This window comes from Lepidochelys kempii, chromosome 3, assembly GCF_965140285.1.
Source record: "Lepidochelys kempii isolate rLepKem1 chromosome 3, rLepKem1.hap1, whole genome shotgun sequence".
NCBI classification, from domain to species: Eukaryota; Metazoa; Chordata; order Testudines; family Cheloniidae; genus Lepidochelys; species Lepidochelys kempii.
The window spans coordinates 11123789-11144633 of record NC_136382.1 but is presented as its reverse complement, the minus strand read 5'-3'; the positions used below and the strand labels follow the sequence as shown (position 1 = coordinate 11144633).

General features: G+C 45.1%; 1 protein-coding gene across 1 annotated transcript in view; it reads right to left on the bottom strand.

Moving 5' to 3' along the window:
• BLK (BLK proto-oncogene, Src family tyrosine kinase) overlaps positions 1-12599 on the bottom strand; it is a 42632-nt gene extending 30033 nt beyond the window's left edge. The window contains exons 1-5 of the mRNA XM_073335680.2: positions 12483-12599; positions 10559-10607; positions 3837-3933; positions 2162-2260; positions 312-415 (exon numbers count right to left, since the gene is read on the bottom strand). Of these exons, the coding sequence (XP_073191781.2) occupies positions 312-415; positions 2162-2260; positions 3837-3933; positions 10559-10607; positions 12483-12599 (466 nt within the window). The remainder of the gene's footprint in view (positions 1-311; positions 416-2161; positions 2261-3836; positions 3934-10558; positions 10608-12482) is intronic.
• Positions 12600-20845: the final 8246 nt, after the last annotated feature.

Below are 20845 nucleotides of genomic sequence, written 5' to 3'. Positions count from 1 at the left end.
CCCACATCTTTGGCACAAAATATGACAGGGGCTGTTCTGCGGATAGCTATCATTTCCACACCCACACCCAGGCACTGGAACTGGAAATGCAAGAAACCTTGTGAGAAAATCTGATCTCATGAAAGTAGGGCCCAGTTTTGCAGATATGTTGTATCCAATCTAACCTGTCTAGGTTGGTACAGCTCCAGTAGGTTTTGAGAATGTAGAACCATAGGAGAAACAGCCAAATTTGCGGGGGTTCTAATTTGAAATCATTGGAGGTTTGTCCAGCAATGGCAATAATCAGAGGCAACCCACCTCCCAAATCTTACCTTTATTTGTTTCACTCTCTCGTACAAGGAAAGACCCAACTTTGTTGCCAGGAGCCATCAACAGCCGTTCGGCATCTTTTCTACTGAGAGCTTTAAAAAACCATCTGAGGGAGAAAAGTCATGAAATAATTATGAAGAGCTCCAAGAAGAGGCAAATGCTACCCAGCTGTTCACTGTCGTGCCATTAAAAGGCTGAGTGTTGTGTTTAGCTTAGCAAAATGGAGCTATGAGGGGACAAGACTGCTCTTTAGAAATACATCAAGGAAGTGAGAAGAGCTATTTAAGTTGAAGGACAAACTTCAACAAACTGGGGATAAACTGGCCATGACTAAATTCAGGTTGGAAATTAGAAGAAGCTCTCTAACCATCAGAGGAGTGAGGTTTTGGAACAGCCTTCCTACAGGAGTGGTGAGGGCAAACAACCTCACTAGTTTTCAGATGGAGCTGATAGGTTGATGAACAGGATTAGGTGAGGTGGTTATGTGTGATTGCAGGGGACTGGACCCAACCCAAGCCCTCACTTTCAGTCCTAGGTTGGATGTTCCTCTGTCTAAGACTGACTACATTTCAGGATGGTTTTAGGTTGGGAAGAGTCCCCTAATGCAACATTTTTCAAGAGATTAGGATAAGATTTCTGTCCACTTTGCGTCCAAACATCAGTGTGAACGTATATCCCAGGGATAAGCCTGTATATATTCTTTTGCAGGTTCAGCTGGACACGTCTTCACTTCTCTATCTGACTAAGTGACATTGCACTGGGCTGTTAAAGAGCTGTCATGTTCTGCCCCAAGAAAAGGTTTTTCAGTGGTGAGCGGAGTGATGGCTGTATATGCAAGCGCTCTTCCTCAGTGGAGACACTTAAAAAGTTCATTTTAGTTCTAGAGATATTGCTGGTTCTACTTGTATTCCCTGTTTTATAAATATACAGCACATCACTGGAATCACTCTGAAACTGGAGTAGGGTGACCAGCTGTCCCAATTTTATAAGGACAGTCCTGATACTTGGTATATCCTATATAGGTGCCTATTATCCTCCACACCTCCATCCCGATTTTTCACACTTGCTATCTAGTCACCCTAAATTGGAATGACCTTTTTTTTAACTGTACCCACTGTAGTCTCCTTTGGAATTCGTTGGGACCAAAGCTACTAAATAATCATATGGCATTATATTACAGAGTGTATCCTTTTTAAGCAGTTACTGATTGCAGATATGTTAAGAGACGAATTCCTTCCAAATTGAAATTGAATGCTGCCTTTTACTTTTCTACCACACTAGAAACTCCATTTGCACCTTCTCTGAACCCTTTAATTCACTGGTATTTAAAGGATATGAAGATATTAGGAATTCAATCCTCCCATTAGAAAGATAGGGAACAGTATCACTGTTTTTGTTACTCTTCTGAATCATAGAATATCAGGGTTGGGAGGGACCTCAGGAGGTCATCTAGTCCAACCCCCCTGCTGAAAGCAGGACCAATCCCCGATTTTTGCCTCAGATCCCTAAATGTCCCCCTCAAGGATTGAACTCACAACCCTGGGTTTAGCAGGCTAATGCTCAAACCACTGAGCTATCCCTCCCCCACAAATTCTCTGGCCACATTCCTCTTGGCAATTCCAATCCCCTAAAACACTCTGCATTTTAAACTCCACTTCCTGTCCTAAACTGGTGTGTAGTATTACGGTGGGCTGTGAAACAGCTGTCACCTTCCAGCACAGCTGTGGCTGCGTTTTGGTGATGGATTGTCAGCCCTTCCTGCTCCTATTTTTATAAGAGCCCTGGGAGGGGTTATTATAAATATAAAGCACTGATATTAATGTTAATGTTTCATATAAGCTCATGCACGTACTTTTCCACTTCCAAGGTATCCATTTGTGCGACGAAGTTACTGGGGACGTAACCCTTCTTTCCAGTGGTGAGAGACTTTGCCAGCCACCAGTCCCCATCTCTACAAAACCAAACAGGACAAGAAGCATGAACACCAAAAGGAGCTTTGGCCTGGCTCCCGCCTAAGACGACTCATGGATTTGGAGGCTTCATGAACCTTGCAAAGTAGGAGGCACGTTCTGAAGCCCTCTCCCATGTAGGTAACCCTGTACTCACCAAGTAGCACCACAGGGTATGTCTACACTGCAGCTGGGAGGTGATCAAGCTAGCGTGCTAAAAATAGCAGTGTCCCTGCAGCAGCACAGGGCTGGGCTAGCTGCCCAAGTACAACCCGGTCTGAGATCAGAGGTCCATGCCGCCGGGGCCACCCCGATATTTTTAGCACACTAGCTTGATCAGAACTGGCACAGGTATGTCTACCCAAGCTGGGAATTACACCTCCCAGCTGCAGTATGGACAGGCCCATAGACGCTCATTTCTATAGGCCACCCCCAGTTTGAAAGCAGTCTAGAAAGGCAACCTTTAAAGACGTTGGTTTATTCAACCCTGAACAAGTCGGTGTTTTTCACTTCCCACCTTCAGTCCCAAGCTCCCAGCCAGAGACCCAGGCATTGTCTTCAATTCCCCATCTGCTCCTCACTGCTGCTTCCTTTATTACATTAGGCAGCTCTCTGCTTTGGCCACTCTGAGTGCCTTCAGAAACCACAGCACTACCAGGGTAGTAACTGAAAGCTGTTCTCATCCGCTGGATGTTCAGGAGCCCACATGTAACCAGCTGAGTGGTCTCAGCCCGGAGGACAGGTGTCTGAATCAGAAATATCCACCAGCATCACTAACCCCATTTGTGACAGCCTCAAAGAGAGGTCATGGACTAACACTTAATAAACAGCTCGTTCACTGCAGCTCCCTGAGGGGGAGAGTGGAAAGTCACATGGTAGGGTAATGCAAGGCAAGCCTGCAATGCTGCTTGCATCTGGATTAACACATGGCATGTGGCACCTTAGAGACTAACCAATTTATTTGAGCATGAGCTTTTGTGAGCTACAGCTCATATGCATCCGATGAAGTGAGCTGTAGCTCACGAAAGCTCATGCTCAAATAAATTGGTTAGTCTCTAAGGTGCCACAAGTCCTCCTTTTTCTTTTTGCGAATACAGACTAACACGGCTGTTACTCTGAAACATGGCATGTGTTTCAGGGCTGTCAGTCTGTTGCCTTTCACTGGTACTATGGTCACACAAAAGTTTTTAAAGCAATGTAAACGATGTCCCACCCCAAACTAAACCAAACCCATATCCTTTTTAAGGCAAAGATCAGCCTACGGTGTATACACAGCTAACAAGTCATTATTTATACTACTTTAGTGCGTATGAGCATCAACTCACAGCAAAGCCACATTGCTTGGTGCTGTCCATACACATGTGAACAACAGTCCCTGTCTGAAAGAACTTTTAAACTCAATAGACTCAAAATGTGTTATCATCCCTGTTCTACAGCTAGGGAACCAAGTGACTTCCCAAGATCACAGAGTTAGTCTGGCACAGCCAAGCACTGAACCCAGATCTCTGCAGCCCCACGGTATTTTATAAAGGCTTCTTCAGCAGGGGCTAGCAAGTGCTGTGGGTGAGGATCACTTACCTAGATAGGATTTGAAGCTTCTCTCCCTTGGTCAGCTCCAAGTCGCGGTCACTTGTGGAGGCGAAATCATACAGTACAATCACAAAGTCGTCACCTGCTGCAAGACACAGTGACACTATTGGGTTTAGCTGGTCTGCCTTTAATTGGGGAATTAAATATGTGGTGCACGGATTTTAGTGAACCCCAATCTATCCCCTGCCCTTGGTCATAGTGGATGACACCACCATCTTCTCAAGTACTTGTACTGGGCCTTCCCTTTTAATTCAATATCTCTCTAGACCCGCACATCTAGGCCACATTTAAATCTTGTCGCTACTTTCTACACAACTTCTCTGAGGCCTTGTCTACACTGGCAGCAGTGTGTAGCGTACGAGTAGCCACCGTGAAAAGCAGGCTGCGTCCACATTGTGGTGTGTCACTATATGCAGCAGTGAAAGGCTCCCCTCTGCCAGAGCCTTTCCCTGCTACTGAGCCTTTCCCTGCATCGGGGAAAGGCTCCTGCACAGGGAGGAAATGGGACACTGCCCTTAAAAATAGCAGTGGAGATGGGGGAGGCATTGTTTGGGCATGTAGAGAGCCATGTAGGGTAAATATGCTAAGGTTCTAGTGTGTCTTTACTCACCTAAGCAGTGCCTCACTGTCTACACTGCTATTTAGACCCGTGCTAGGGGGACATGAGGTGTATGTACTCTACATCAGTGGTTCTCAGACTAGGGCTGCCGCCTGTTCAGGGAAAGCCCCTGGCGGGCCAGGCAGCTTTGTATACCTGCCGTGTCTGCAGGTTCAGCCGATCGCAGCTCCCACTGGCCACCATTTGCTGCTCCAGGCCAATGGGGGCTTCAGGAAGGGTGGCCAGCACATCCCTCGGCCCGCACCGCTTCCCGCAGCCCCTACTGGTCTGGAGCGGCGAACCGCGGTCCGTGGGAGCCGCAATGGGCCGAACCTGCGGATGCAGCAGGTAAACAAACCGGCCCGGCCCGCCAGGGGCTTTCCCTGCACAAGCGGTGGCCCTAGTTTGAGAACCACTGCTCTACACGTCTCTGCGAAGTGTCGACATCGCCTAAGACCCAGCCTGTCCTCTCAGTCCACTCAGCTAAATTTCTCCTTCAGGCCCCCATCCTCTCATACCTCAACTACTCCAGCTTCCTCCTTGCTGGCCTTGCCCTGCTCAAGACCATTCAAAGTGCTGGTTCTGCTGCAGTCCTCTTCCTGGCTCCTGTCGATTTCCATCAGCTTTGGATCAGGTCCTTGGATTGTAAACGCTTCAGGGCAGAGGCTCCAGGCCTGATTCTCTGTCCCAACACACCAACTTTACACCAGCAGAGTTGCACCAGTGTAAATGCAGTGCCATGAAACGTAGACTCGGGCCCTGTGTCTTACTCTAAACGCTGGCCACACCCAGCACTTTGTGGACACTGTCAGAGTATGACTAACATAATAATCCACTCCAGTTTGGACCCTGTGTCACTGAAATACTTGGTGGTGTTGTTTCATTGCTACATTTCCATGCCCTGTGTCCACGGCACGGCCGCATCTCTCTGAACAAGTATGTAACTATTCACGTGTGCTCTGTCTGGTTACAGCCACTGAAGCAGAAAAGACCTCTGCTTTCCTGACATTCTGGGGCAAATCAAGCCCTACTAGGAGCTTAAGTAAAAACCCATGTGATGTGAAAAGACTTTGTGTGCGCACAGCCTAATTAATGCAGCAGGGGTGATAAATATTCTATATATAGAACGTCGCAAGACAGACAGTCAAGTCACATTCTCTCTTTGACCTTTTCAAATAATGCCACCAGCAAGCAGCCCAGACTACCCCTTTCACTGAAAGATAATATGTCTCCAGAGCAACACGAGTTTTTGTGTGTGCCGGGCCTGGCTATTGGTTTGAGATTTATTGGCAATGTCGCATAACCCAAGGGGGAAACCAAAGCCTCCTCCAGCTTGTAGGGAGGAGCTTGAAGGTCAACTGGGCAGATTCAAGTGTGTCAGTTTGAGGCTTCCTGTTATGAGGTAGGAGCAGCTCTAGTGAGAGCAAAAACTTGGAAACATCATAACGTTTTGCATTACTGTGGTGCTTTCCATCTGAGGATCTCAGAGCACGTCACACAGGGTAATGTGCTAGCCCCCACATCATCTCGTAGAGGCAGTTAATATTTATCCCTGGTTTAGTGATAATGAGATTGGGAGGAGAAGAGAGGTCAAATGCCCATTATTCTCCAAAGAAAGGCAAATTCTCATTGACGGATATCATCATTAAACCATATTGATTTACAACTCAAGACAGGTTTCAGAGTAGCAGCTGTGTTAGTCTGTATTCGCAAAAAGAAAAGGAGGACTTGTGGCACCTTAGAGACTAACCAATTTATTTGAGTATAAGCTTTCGTGAGCTACAGCTCACTTCATCAGATGCATAAAAGTGGAAAATGCGGTGAGGATGTTTTTATACACACAGACCATGAAAAAATGGGTGTTTAACACTCAAGACAAGCTTTTGAGCTCACATAGAGCTCTTCTTCTATATAAGCTCAAAAGCGGGTCTCTTTCACCACAGAAGTTTGTCTAATAAAAGATATTACCTCAACCACCTTGTGTTTTAAGAGATTATGATAAGTTTAGGTCCTAACATATTTTGTATTAAATTAATATTTCATTATAAACAGAAAAGAAACATTTAAGAAGAAAAACATTATAATTTAAATAACAAAATCAACAAAATCCAATTTAAATAAAAAAAAAATCCATGCCCCCACCCCCCTCCGCCCGGTCAATTTTTACCCACCCTGGTCAAGGGCAGTTTCTCCACTGACTGCAATGGTTTTGGATTAGGCCCTATGGGAACATCTTCACTGCAATAAAAGACCCCGTAGCGCCGAGTCTCAGAGCTTGGGTCAACTGACTCGGGCTCACGGGGTTTGGGCTGTGATGCTAAAAATAGCAGTGTAGACGTTCCAGCTAGGATTGGAGCCTGGGCTCTGAGACTCTCCCCCTTTGCCAGGTTTCAGAGCCCTGAATATCTGCACTGCTATTTTTTCTCCACAGCCTGAGCCCGGTTCCACAGCCCGAATCCTGAATCAGTACCACAGGTCTTTGTGGTATAGTACTGTAAAATAAGGGATAATATCACTTTATGAGCTCTTCTGTACAGCACCTAGCACAGTGAAGCCCTGACCTCGGGAGGGGCCACTAGGTGCTGCTATAGTATAAAAATAACAACAACCCGCATACTTTAATTCCAGCCCAGTGACTGCTTGGGTCAGCCTCGCTTTCAGAAGGGCTCCCTTAGTCTGCACAGGTTTAGGGACTACTAGTTCAAACAGTTCTCCCACTGCTGTCCCATCATGCACTGGTGGATGTTACAGATGTCCCAGAACCCATTGCTTCAGAGAGCTGGGCTGGGTCCTGTGGGATAGCTCCTCAGAGGGCATTGTGCCCAAAATGTTTTACAACAGTGCTAGGTGGAGGTGGGGCAAAAGGGCCACAGTTCAGAACGTGAGTTGGCAATGGCATTGGCGAGGCCTCATCTAGAGTCCTGTGTCCAGTTTGGGGCCCCACACTACAAGAAGGATGTGGAAAAATTGGAAAGAGTCCAGCAGAGGGCAACAAAAATGATTAGGGGGCTGGAGCACATGATTTATGAGGAGAGGCTGAGGGAACTGGGATTATTTAGTCTGAAGAAGAGAAGATTGAGGGGGGATTTGATAGCAGCCTTCAACTACCTGAAAGGGGGTTCCAAAGAGGATGGAGCTCAGCTGTTCTCAGTGGTGGCAGATGACAGAACAAGGCAATGGTCTCAAGTTGCAGTGGGGGAGGTCTAGGTTGGATATTAGGAAAAACCTTTTCACTAGGAGGGTGGTGAAGCACTGCAATGGATTACCTAGGGAGGTGGTGGAATCTCTTTCCTTAGAGATTTTGAAGGTCAGGCTTGACAAAGGCGTGGCTGGGATGATTTAGTTGGGGATTGGTCCTGCTTTGAGCAGGGGATTGGACTAGATGACCTCCTGAGGTCCCTTCCAACCCTGATATTCTATTCTATGATTCTAATGCTAGTGTGGACACACTAAACCGTCTGTGCTTTCTCTGGTCCTGTGCTCCCAGGTCAGCTAGGAATGGCCCAATTCTCTAGAGCTGATGGCCGTAAGACATGGCCGTAAGGGGCTCAGAGCAGGGTTAGACAACACTTTCATAAAAACAACAGAGGCCTCTTTATGCAACAGCTTCCACTGATGCTACCACTGGGTGTAATGTAATGCCAGGGGCCTCTCAGGCTGCTCAAACATTTTCCATCAAAACTTTTTTTCTGTGGAAATTTGGGTGAAAATGTTCATGGGAAGTGTCAAAATTCGTGGGTGGGCTTTTTGTTTGTTTTGCAGGTTTTTTGTTTTGTTTTGTTTTTTTTCTTCAGAAAACTGAACATTTTTGGTCACAAATGTTTTAGTTTTAGGTTGAAAGTTTTTCAGACGTTGGTCATAAATTTTCACTTTTCATTTTTTCAATATTTCCAAAATTCCCAATGGACACAACTCCTCCCCACCCAATGCTTTAGTCCATGTGTCTAGTGGGGCAAGCATTAGGACAAATATTTTGTATTAGTGACTAATGATTTGGGGGGCCACGATTTTCAGAAATCACTCAGCACCTGCTCTATGAAAAACCAGGCCCAGGTTGGCAACCCCAAAATGAAGGTGCTCGAAAACCCCTAATGTTCTCCAAAAATCCAGGCTGTGATGTGGATAGCAAGACAAAGGAGAAGGGAATTCCCTTTACCAAACACCTTTACAAAACCACCATATCTTCCCCTCTACCAAATGCAAGACCAGGACTCCATTGTGCCAGGTGCTGTACAAACAGAACAAAAAGACAATCCCCACCCTCAAGAGCTCAGGGAAGATGTAGGCCCTTTGGAGAATGCCAACTTTCAAATCCTACATGGTCACCACTGGGGACTTAACCCATGGGGTGTGAAATGAGCAAAGACCCACAAGAAGACAGGTTTGTATTTTTAAAAATCCCTAACTATAGGGCCTATAGGCCTAATTGAAATATACACCGTACAGTGCTGCCAATTCTTGTGATTTTATCTGGATTCTATTGATTTTTGGTATTAAAAGTTCCAGCCTCTGGAATCAAGTGACTACCTAAGAATCTCAGCTTTCATTTAAAAAAAGTCATTTTTTAGCTACCATGGTTGCAGAGAAGAGATTGAAAGTGTGAAGCAAGTTCACCCTAAAGTTTCGCAAACCAGACAGTAAAGAAAAAGAACCCAACATTTATTCTTTCAACAATAACAACAACACCTCGTGATTTTTAAAGCAATTCTCATGATTCTGGGGGGCCCCAATCACGGTTTTTGAATGTGTGGGGTTGGCAATACTGAAGAAAACACATCTCAGGTCTTTTATTTCTTAGGCTTTTTTGATGGCTGAACTGCCTAGATTTTGAGCTTCTCAGTCAATTCACATTAATTGTCTTGTCTTACTGGAATAAATTAATTATTCCAAAACTGTTCATAAAACTGTGTTGTAGCAAAAGAGCACTTTTGAAAATCCTTCCTCAGTCTGGAAAAAATAAGAACCTCACCACCCTGTTTCTTTGAACCTTCCCCCCAAACTAGAACTGAACCCAACCCTAAACCAAGCTGTTTTGGTTGTGTGTGTGTGTGTGTGTTTTGAGATGGAATGGAAAAAGTCCTTGTAATATATCGCTGAAGTATTTTTCATTTTCACTGAGCACCTTTGTACTTCTGCCTTTTGGCCGGAAGCAGAAGTGAAAGCTCCACTTCTGAGGGAAGCTGCTCTCATTATGTTTCTGGCTAGACTGGAAACAGGAGATGACAAATCCCCTCAAAAGCCTGCATTTGAGATTTCCAGACTGATTTTGCAGACTTGAGAATAAAGCTGGTTGGGAATTTTCTGTCAAAATGGTGCTTTTCCCCCTATGAAAAATGCAATTTCTGAAAAATCGTTCCATGGGAAAGACTCATGAGACAGTCAAATTACAACTCCCATGATGCTCCACAGCTCACACACAAAATATCTGTCAGTTTAATTCTACCAATGCAACACCTTTGTGTGGACACTCTTACATTGGTTGAAGTTCATTCCTTATTAAATATAAGCAGTCAATATACAGCACTCTTCAACCAATTTCAGAAGGGCCAGCATCAATTTAACTAAACTGAGTTAGTGAAATTAGTGCAATTTGTGTGTGTGTGTGTAACTGACTACTGAATGTATCTTACATCTCCTGCTCACTGCCCTGTCCACAGAAGATATGAGTCTATTACAGCCATTGTTAATGCAGATTAGCTCTTTAGCTCAAGTTGTACCAACTCCTGATTTTATTTTTGGAGGTCCCTGGTTCAACCCCCTGTGTCTAGACCTTGCTCCACCTGGCCAATTAACAGAGAACATGTTTTCCCTTATGGCTGTTGAGCAGAGAGAGAAATTGACGACTACCAATATTTACATCAAATCCTTCTAACAATTTGTCTACTTTGCCACCCCTGAGCCACTCAGCTAAGCCGGCCTAAGTTTTAGATGGAGACCAGGCCTAGATGTACTAATAAGGAACTAACAGTGCATCTGTGTGAAAATTGTAAAAAAATAAAACACAAATGAATTGATGATATTAGAACTGGTTCACCCAGTCACCGCACATTGTCTTGCAAGAACCCAGAGGAGGAGAAGAAAACAGAAAAGTGATTAAATGTAAAAATCTTACCTTGCTCTGATGGTTGGTTTAGAGGCGAGGTACTAATATGTTGTCTGAACTTTGGAAGAAACAAAAAAATTCCATTTGTTACTTTGCTGGACTAGGGGAAGGACCTGCTTTGTGGCTCAAAAGTCACTCACAACCTGATCCTAAACTCATTGAATCCAATGGGAGTTTTTCTATTGGTTTAAATGTGCTTTGGAACAGGGTGTTTATGTATTTTCATGGTGTTAGCATATTTTACTATGATGCATTCAGACTTGTTTGCTCATGTCCTTAAATAACCACTGGTCTCCTCTCAATTGATTTGGATGATCATAGTGGAGTTACCTGCTTAACTAGATTCCAAATGTTGCCATGCTATGTAATTCAGTTCATTGTTGCAAGATCTCTGTTAAATGATGCACGATGCAATCAATGAACCTGCTGAAAAAATTTACAAAGCAATATTACTTCAGGCACAAAACCAGGAAACTGCCATAATTGTCTCGAGGTTCATGGAATGTCCTTGCTCATGAATATCAGGGATAATTATTTACACCTGATTTAAATTTAAATTTATTTAAAGACACAGATTTAACTTTAGATGCCTAACTTTAGTCCCCAAGTTTTAGGGGTTTAATCCTTCTGCACTTCAGTTTTCCGTTTGATAAAATTATGTCATTTAGAATCTCTCCAGGTTTTCTCAGCCAGGCAACAGAAAACAGCAAAGGCTGGGTGGTTATTCACCTAGCTAGCTGTATTCTTCCCAGATCCAGTCCATTCTCCACCTTGATATAATGCACAGCGTCAGCACATGATTGTGCCAGACATCCATCTGGTCTCAACCCCTCTTGTGTCTACAGCAGTGGTCTTCAACCTTTTTAAGCCCCAGATCACTTTCTGAATGTAAGGGCAACCCAGGGTCCACCCTGCCCCTTCCCCAAGGCCCTGCCCCACTCATTCCATCCCACCTCTCTCTGTCGCTCACTCTCCCCCACCCTCACTCACTTTCACTTGGCTGGGGTAGGGGTTTGGGGTTTTGGAAAGGGTGCAGGCTCCGGGCTGGAGCGGAGTGGTTTGCAATGTGGGAGGGGGCTCTGGGCTAAACCTGGAGCAGGGGGTTGGGGTGCAGGAGGGGGTGCAGGGTTGGCTCTGGGAGGGGGATCAGGGCTGGGGTAGGGGGTTGGGGTGCAGGAGGGGGCAGGGGGGCTGGCTCCAGGAGGGGGCCCAGGGCTGGGGTGCTGGCCGCCCACCGGGCGGCACTTACCTTGGGCGGTTCCCAGTCAGCGGCGCAGAGAGGCTAAGGCAGGCTCCCTGCCTGCCCCGGCCCCACACCACTCCTGGAAGGGATCAGTGCAGCCCCGTGGCCCCTGGCGGGAGGTGGAGGGCACGTGGCTCCGTGCGCTGCCCCTCTCTGCAAGCAATGCCCCTGCAGCTCCCATTGGCCACAGCTCCCCATTCCTGGCCAATGGGAGCTTCGTGGGCAGACCCGCTGCACCACCGGAGATTGCAATCGACTGGGAGATTTCTCTAGGATCGACCAGTCGATCTCAATCGACCAGGTGATGACCACTGGTCTACAGAATCTACCCATGTAGATGCTTCCAGGGCCTCTGAGCACCTCACAGTCCTGAAGAGGTTTTATCCTCACACCACCCCTGTGAGGGAGGGGAGCATTAACCCCATTTTACAGATAGCGATCTGAGGCACAGAATAGAGGAAGTCTGAGGCTCAGCCAGAAATAGCACCAACGTCCCCGAGGCCCAGTGCAGCACTCTAGCCACTGCTCCATCCTCCCTCACCTTTACAGAGGAGGTGGCCTGAGTTGAAGGGAACTAGAGGGCTCATGTTACCGCTGGCAAACACAAGTGCTGCCCTACTGATTTCAGAACTATCTGTGCCGCCATGGCTACACAGGACACAGAAAGGAAGTCACAAGCCTCTTACTTACCGGGGGCAGGGGTGGAGGAGGTTTCTTCCTGGAGAATACCTGAGGTTTTTGCCTATTCGCAGCCTCACACTGCTTTTGTGGCATGGACTGGCGGTGTTTGCTCCCATACAGTCCCATGCTGTGAGAGAGAACACAAATGAACATGTGATGGGGCGACTCACGGACTCAGGTCCTATTCAGTACAAGTAAGGGTGGTGTAAGCAAGTCCCAAACTAAGATAAGGACAAATGGTAGGGGATGGGAACACAGGGACGAGTGAGAGGTACTTATAAGACCCCCATTACTGTAATACCTGAGAGCCTCACAGCAGGCCTGCAGGACTGAGAAGCACTGTTCTCTGCATCTTCCAGATGGAAAACTGAGTGACTTGTCTAAGGTCACACAGGAAGTCTGTGGCAGAGAAGGGAACTGGGTGTGCATCTCTGAGGCTAACACCCTAATCCCTGGACCATCCTTGCTTTCCAGTGGCCCAAGCCTATAGGGGCACTCTGGGGCCGAGTGTTTGGAAGGTAGCAGAGGTTTTGAATAGAGATGGTTGAAATGTTTGTGTCAAAACATTCTTTGCCAAAAAACGGCTTTCTGACCACAACCTACTTCTTTGCTTTGGTCGAAATTTTCTGCTTTGTCGATGATGGGGGGCGGGGGTGGGGGAGGGGAGAAATCAGGTTTAGGAAACCCAAACATTTCTACTGAGAAGTATATTGTTTCACTTTTCAGATACCCCAAAGATTTTTCAGTGACAGGTTTTTAAACACCTCCCCTTCCCTATATATATATTTGAAAGAAAAAAAAAAGCCAGCAAAAATTGGCATTTTTCGATCGGCTCTAATTTTTTAGTTTAATGCAAAATCATCTCTTGTCCTACATGCCTAGGCAGGAGAATAAGGGCGCGTAGATGCCTTTACAACCCTGCATGGACTATGCCCCCTGCAGGGGTGGGAGAATAGATTCTATAGGACTGCTGCTCCCCCTCCCATATGGGTGGGCGGCAGGAGTGGGAAACGGGGGGCTGCCCTGACTTTGCTTGTTCCCCTTTTGCTGATCCTGCATGGAAGAGGAAGGATTCTGCTACTTGTATAAATCAGTAGCAGATTGAAGCCTTGCCCTGGATCCAGGTGGACAAGCCGGGAAATGAACTCTGACTCTGAGAGTCTGCTTCAGCGGCAGGGCAGCTGCTGCTGCCTGCAACTCAGGGCAGCTTGTCAAGTCCCACACACTCAGCAGGATTACTCGGGGTGAGACAGGGTGGCAGCATCAGGCTCCTAGGTTGTAAGATCTTTCGCCCAGGGAATCCACCTCTATTTCCGATGGTTAGCATTATACCCAGATATGGCGCTGATATGTGATGACCGACCTCATGGCTGACACACCGGGGATTGAACAGATAAAAGCGTGAGATGCACCTTGAGAGAAAGCTCCCTAGCTGGAAGCTATAATGACTCATAGCCTCTGTGGATTGGCACAGAGGGGGATCTGGAACACACACTCCCCAGTGGGTTACACTATGAAGGGTAAAACATCTGTAAATTACAAGCTGATTTTGGTTTCCACGCTGGCAGCTGCTAATCAGTTCTTCAATGGAACAACAGGAAGAGGGTAAAAAAGACAAGTCATCTGATTAACCAGAAGATGAAAGCTTCTCCATGTGAAATTGGAAAAGGAGCTCAATAAACTATGGAAATCCAGGGTGCACAGACAGCTTGCAGTGTTTCTAGTTACATGATGGTCCTGAACTTGTGGGGTCAGATGCTGATACACTTGAGGAGTAGGAGGACTTGTGGCACCTTAGAGACTAACAAATTTATTTGAGCATCAGCTTTCGTGCTCAAATAAATTTGCTAGTCTCTAAGGTGCCACAAGTCCTCCTTTTCTTTTTGCGGATACAGACTAACACAGCTGCTACTCTGAAACTTGGGGAGTAAGTTATGCTCTTCGTGAGTAAGGATATCAGAAGCTGACCTGTGCAGTCCTTTTTATACACATGGTTCCCAGAGAGTTCCACCAGTTTTAGGACAGATTCTGATATCCTGACTCCAACTGAGTAGCACATTATCCGTGAATCACCCCAGGATTGCCAACCTCCAAGGTTCAACCTCCAAAGTTCTGATTTAGTGGGTGTTGGTCCTGCTTGGAGCAGGGGGTGGGACTAGATGACCTCCTGAGGTCCCTTCCAACCCTGAAATTCTATGATTCTGTGATTCAAATGTCATGTGCCAGACCCTGAAAAATCACTAGACGGACTCAAAAATCATGTATCAAAAAGCCATCTCTGTGGTTTTGGTTTCTCTTTGAGCTCCCCTCACCACCCAGCATCTGTGGGACATTACCATGTTGCCCACTCTCCCGAAATGGATGATTTGGGCCCTGCTCCAGGAGCTCTGGTGGGGGGACCCCGCTGAGAGCAAATCACATAGATTTACCTAACATGCTGCCTGACAGTGCGGCGCTACCAGCTTCCCCTCACCTCCAAAACTGTAATGACCCATGTGCCCACCCAACCTCATATCTGCCCATCCCAGCAGCAATTATGCACCCCCAGCCCCACATCAACACGGCCCACAGCTGCCCCTTCTGCCTCAGCATATCCCTGCTTCTGGGGTTCTTCACCCCAGTCTCCCAGGCCTGCGGGAGCTGCTGCACCAAATCCCCTGTCCCCACGTTCTCAGGTCTGGAGTTGAAGGGATGGGGGGAGAGTAGCAGAGAGCAGACTGACGCATTCATCGCAGGAGGAAAGGGGGAAGCAGAGCCACCCTGAGCTGCTGGGCTCATTTGGCTTCCCCTCCCGCTCTGTCCCATGGGAATGGTGCCGGCTAATCCCCCTCCCCTACCAAAAAGCCCATGGGGGTGGGGAGAGTTCTGCCCACCTCCTGCTGCAGCCTTGATTGGCTGCTTTCCCCCAGGAGGCGGGGAAGCTGAAGGCAGCGAATCAGAGGGGGGTCCCTTGGACAGAGCTGAAATGCCTGAGAGGGTGGGAGCTTTTCCCATCACTCCCAGAAAAGGGTGCAATTGGCGTTACTTGCAATGAAACCGCGAGAGCTGGAGACACCGAATTCCTGTTGACTTCACAGGGCCTGCTGTGAGGAATGGCTCACCAACTTGCATGAGGGTGGCACAGTCTAGCCATGTATATATAGAAATCACTTTGCCACTGATATGCAGCCGTCTCTGGGGTGGAATCTGGTGGCAACTGAGAGCAGGAAGCCTCAGCATACAGACTTGATTTAGTTGGGGATTGGTCCTGCTTTGAGCAGGGAGTTGGACTAGATGACCTCCTGAGGTCCCTTCCAGCCCTCATCTTCTATGATTCTATGACTTCCAGCAAGAAGGGGAGTTTCAGGTACACCAAATCTAAAAGACAGAATTTGCCCGATGGGGCAGAGCTTCCAGCTTCCCCCCCTTTGGCAAGATGCCCTGCTCTTGCAAAAAGTGACTTGGAGTCTTTCAGGTTTCAGAGTAACAGCCGTGTTAGTCTGTATTCGCAAAAAGAAAAGGAGTACTTGTGGCACCTTAGAGACTAACCAATTTATTTGAGCATGAGCTTTCGTGAGCTACAGCTCACTTCATCGGATGCATGCCGTGGAAACTGTAGCAGACTTTATATATACACAGAGAATATGAAAAAATACCTCCTCCCACCCCATTGTCCAGCTGGTAATAGCTTATCTAAAGTGATCATCAGGTGGGCCATTTCCAGCACAAATCCAGGTTTTCTCACCCTCCACCCCCCCACACTATCACCAGCAGGAGAGTGAATTTGTGTGGGGGGGTGGAGGGTGAGAAAACCTGGATTTGTGCTGGAAATGGCCCACCTGATGATCACTTTAGATAAGCTATTACCAGCTGGACAGTGGGGTGGGAGGAGGTATTTTTTCATATTCTCTGTGTATATATAAAGTCTGCTACAGTTTCCACGGCATGCATCCGATGAAGTGAGCTGTAGCTCACGAAAGCTCATGCTCAAATAAATTGGTTAGTCTCTAAGGTGCCACAAGTACTCCTTTTCTTTTTGGAGTCTTTCAATGCACTCAGCTAGTCAGGACCTGAGTTTTTGGATGGTCTATGTGAGAGTACAAAGCCCCCTAACGCCACCAAGGACATTGGTTCAATACTGACTCAGAGGAGAAAGCCTCACTTACTCAGACACCTACTCCACTTCCTTCAGCAGCTTGGGCTTTCTTTGGCAGTCTCTCATCCAAATATTGGCAGGGCCTGACCCTGCTTAGCAGAGCTAGGTGATTATTAGGAGCAAATGTGATCTATTTATTGAACTTGCCCCATTCTTCCCACTTGTGAATTGTCCATGAATGGATCATGATTGTAATTAATTTGCTCATTTTCTGAAGTTGTCGAATGCGTTGTGCAAATACATTTCAGCCTGTGTGTTGAACTACTTGCCACATGTGGTCATTTGAGTATTTGATATTCAGAATTTGCTCTTCAAGTCATGTTACTGGTCCAGTAAGCCATGAGGCATTGCTGCTGATCTTTGGTTGGATCATAGATCTTATTTTTGCTTGGCTTAAAACCATTCACTTTCCTTCCGGATTGTCTAGCTACCTTCAGCCTCATTCTAAGTGTGTATCTAGCTATGGTCTCCACCCCTGTGGCATCTGAGCACCTCACTATCTTTCAAAGTATTTCTCCTCAACACACCTTTGTGAGGTACAGCAAGTGTTATTATCCCCATTTTACAGACTGGGAACTGAGGCACAGAAAGACTAAGTGATTCATCCAACATCACACATAAAGTCTGTGGCAAAGTACAGAATTAAACCCAGGTCTCCTATGTCCTTGCTTATTGCCCTAACCACTAGACCATCCTTCCACTCAACATGGAGGATATCCAGGCAAGAGTAAGTGGAACTGCAGGCAACCAGGTGTATCTGCATAAATATAAGTTCCTCCCCAAACAGAAATGGCTGCATTGAACACTACTCAGAGACGGAAATTTTATGGGTCTTAACAACATAGAGGAGGTGCAAAGAGGCCCCAGGATAAACAAAGATGGCAGCGCCTGCTTTGTCTGATGGCGTAGGAAGGTTTCACATTTAGAAATGGTTCTCACAAAACTACACAGAAAAAGTGAACAAATGTGGCTCCGCCTAGATGAGAATTGGAATTTGTGAAATATTTGCGAATAATTTTCCCCCGCTCATCATCCCACCCTACTTTTTAAGAGATGTAAGAAGATGAGAGCCGCAGTCATTTACAATTTCTGACCTGATTCAAACATTCTGGAAACACTCTGTTTAGACTCTTGATTTGCAGATATGCCAGTCCTACATGAAGATGACTGTTGTGCAAAGCGCTCAGATAGATAGATAAGAGAGAATCTGTCAGGTCTCCTGTGAGGTGCTGAGCCTCCAAAGATGGTCAAAATGTCTTTTCATTTTTTTTTTATTTTATTTTATTTTTTACAAAAACTAGGTTTTTGGTCAACAAATAGAGTTGAATTGAAATTTTTTTTCACAAAAAAATGTTTTTGGCAAAATTGAGTTTTTTAATTTTGAAAAAAAAAAATTTGCGAGAGGTTTGAGATGTTTTGTATCAAAACAGCTGGAAAATGCTCCCCTCTCAATTTTTTATCTCCCCCCCTTTATTTTCCGCTGAAAAAGAGGGGAAGGAGGTAAAAAGATGAGACAAAGTGTGTGTGGAGGGAATATTCTGATTTACTGATTAGGGCTGTAGAAAAACACCCAAAATATTTATAATACATTTAAATTGGTATTCTATTATTAACAGTGCAATTAAAACTGTGATCAATTGCAATTAATATTTTTAATCGAGTTAATTTTCTTTTGACTTAATGGCATGAGTTGACTGCGATTAATTGACAGCCCTCTTATTTACCTTTTCCCACTTGAAAAAGTTGAATTTTTTTTTTAAAAAATGAGAGAAATGGGGAGACCCTCTTTCCCATACTTTTAATTTTTTCTTCCACTGGAAAAGTGTGAAAAAAGTAATATTTGCGGCTGTCAAATGATTAAAAAATAATCACAATGAATCATGAGATTAAAATAATACTCGCGATTAATTGCAGTTTTAATCACACTGTTAATAAGAGAATACCAACTGAAATTTATTATAAATATTTTTGGATGTTTTTGTACATTTTCAAATATATTGATTTCAGTTACAATAAAGAATACACAGTGTACAGTGCTCACTTTATATGATTTTTTTTAGTACAAATATTTGCACTGTAAAAAAGATAAACAGAGGAAAAAAAATTTTCAATTCACCTCATACAAGTACTGTAGTGCAATCTCTTTATCGTGAAAGTGCAACTTACAATGTAGATTTTTTTACATAACTGCACTCAAAAACAAAAGAATGTAAAACGTAGTGCCTACAAGTCCACTCAGTCCTGCATCTTGTTCAGCCAGTCGCTCAGACAAACAAGTTCGTTTACATTTACAGGAGATAAAGCTGCCCGCTTCTTATTTACAATGTCACCTGAAAGTGAGAACAGGTGTTCACCTGGCACTGTTGTAATATAAAGTGAGCACTGTGCACTTTGTATTCTGTGTTGTAACTGAAATCAATATATTTGAAAATGTAGAAAAACATCCAAAAATATTTATAATAAATTTAAATTGGTATTCCATTATTGTTTAACAGTGCAGTTAATTAATTAACTGTTAACTCAAGCGGTTAATGCAAAACAAATTAACTAGTTTAAAAATAGTCACAATTAATTAATCAATCTATATGCACTGTCAATTAATTAGTTAATTAATAATCAGACAATTACCCTACTGGTTAATTAATTAACAACTAATTAATTAATTGGTTAATTAGAACTATTTTTTAATCTAGTTAATTTGTTTTGAGTTAACCGCTTGAGTTAATTGCAATTATATAGGGAGCAGAAAATGTTACTCTGCCACCACTATAATATCAAATATATGTTTTTTTCTACTTTCTTTCCCTTTTCCGCTTATTTCCCCTGTCCTCACCCCATTCCAGAAAGTAAATAAGAGAAAAACCAATAACAAACACATTTTTGAAAATCAAACTGCTTTTGGTGTTTGGAACCAAAAATGAAACACAAATTGCAATCTGAAATGAAAAGTTTCATTTAGTTTGGAAGCTTTCTGCAAAAGAACCAAAATTTGGAATCAGACAGTTTTGAGCCAAAAGATTTAGTTTGGAATAATAGATTTTCTACCCACTCAGGTCCATGGGAGTTGAGGGCAATCAGCACTGCATGGGATTGTTATGTTCATGGCATATACATAGAGCTGTTAGATAGAACCATAAATACTCTTCCTGGAAGGTTGTAATGTAGCGTGACTTTATTTTTTTAGAATTCAGAACACACAAAACCCCCAAAACAAAGAGAGAGAAAGCAGGCTACTCCCCAAAACAGAAAGGTGCAACTCACCCGGCCTTACACTAGGCTGGCTCTCTGCTGACTGACTGATGCTACTAGGTAGGGCCCAGATAACACACTTCCCTTTAGACGTCCCCCCACCCAGCCAAAAATCCCTAAAATTTAAAGTGACAGTCTACAATTTTAACACAGATTTTAATATACCCCAACGATCAGGCTCATACAGTATGCCAGAAAAAACACAAAGGCAAGAGACACGCTGATTATTTATACAGCACCATCAAAAGATGCCATGTGCTTCACAGAGTAACAAAGGATATGTCTACACTGCAATAAAAGACCCATGGCAGCTGGCTGGGGTAGCTGACTCAGGTTCACGGGGCTCAGACACCATGTGGGAGGAGGGTCTCAGAGCCCAGGCTCCAGCCGTAACCCTAACATCTACACTGTTATTTTATAGCCCTGCAGCCTGTGCCCCGTGAGTCCAAGTCAGCTGAGCGGAGCTCTGAGACTTGCTCCCGCGGGATTTTTATCACAGTGTAGATGCAACCAAAAGGATGGACATCCATTGCAAGAGCATATACCTCTTGGTGCATTGACCAGTGCAGATTTTCGCCCTTGAATCCCATCTCATTCCCAGTCCAAATGAAATAAAATGTCTGCGCCATTCTTGCTGCAAAAGATATCACCAGCCCGGCAGCTTTTGAGGCCCATGTTACAGCACACGTCGGTGGAGTGAGGTCGGAAGGAGAGGCACACCTCCTGAAGCTCAGCACAGCGTAATTCTGCCCACAGCAAGGAAGCCTGTGTTACTTTTAGAGACACAAAAGCCTATTTAATTTAGCTCTCAAATACCTCTTCCAGCTGACAGACATTTAAGCCTTATTGCTGCTGGGCATTCAGGCACCAGGACAAAGCCCTGTGACTGACGCCAGTTTACCTTACCGTGGGGTGAGCTGCACGCACTGATCATGCTGCGCTGATGTAAAATGGTGTCTACACTGATATTGCTAATGTGGTGGCTAAA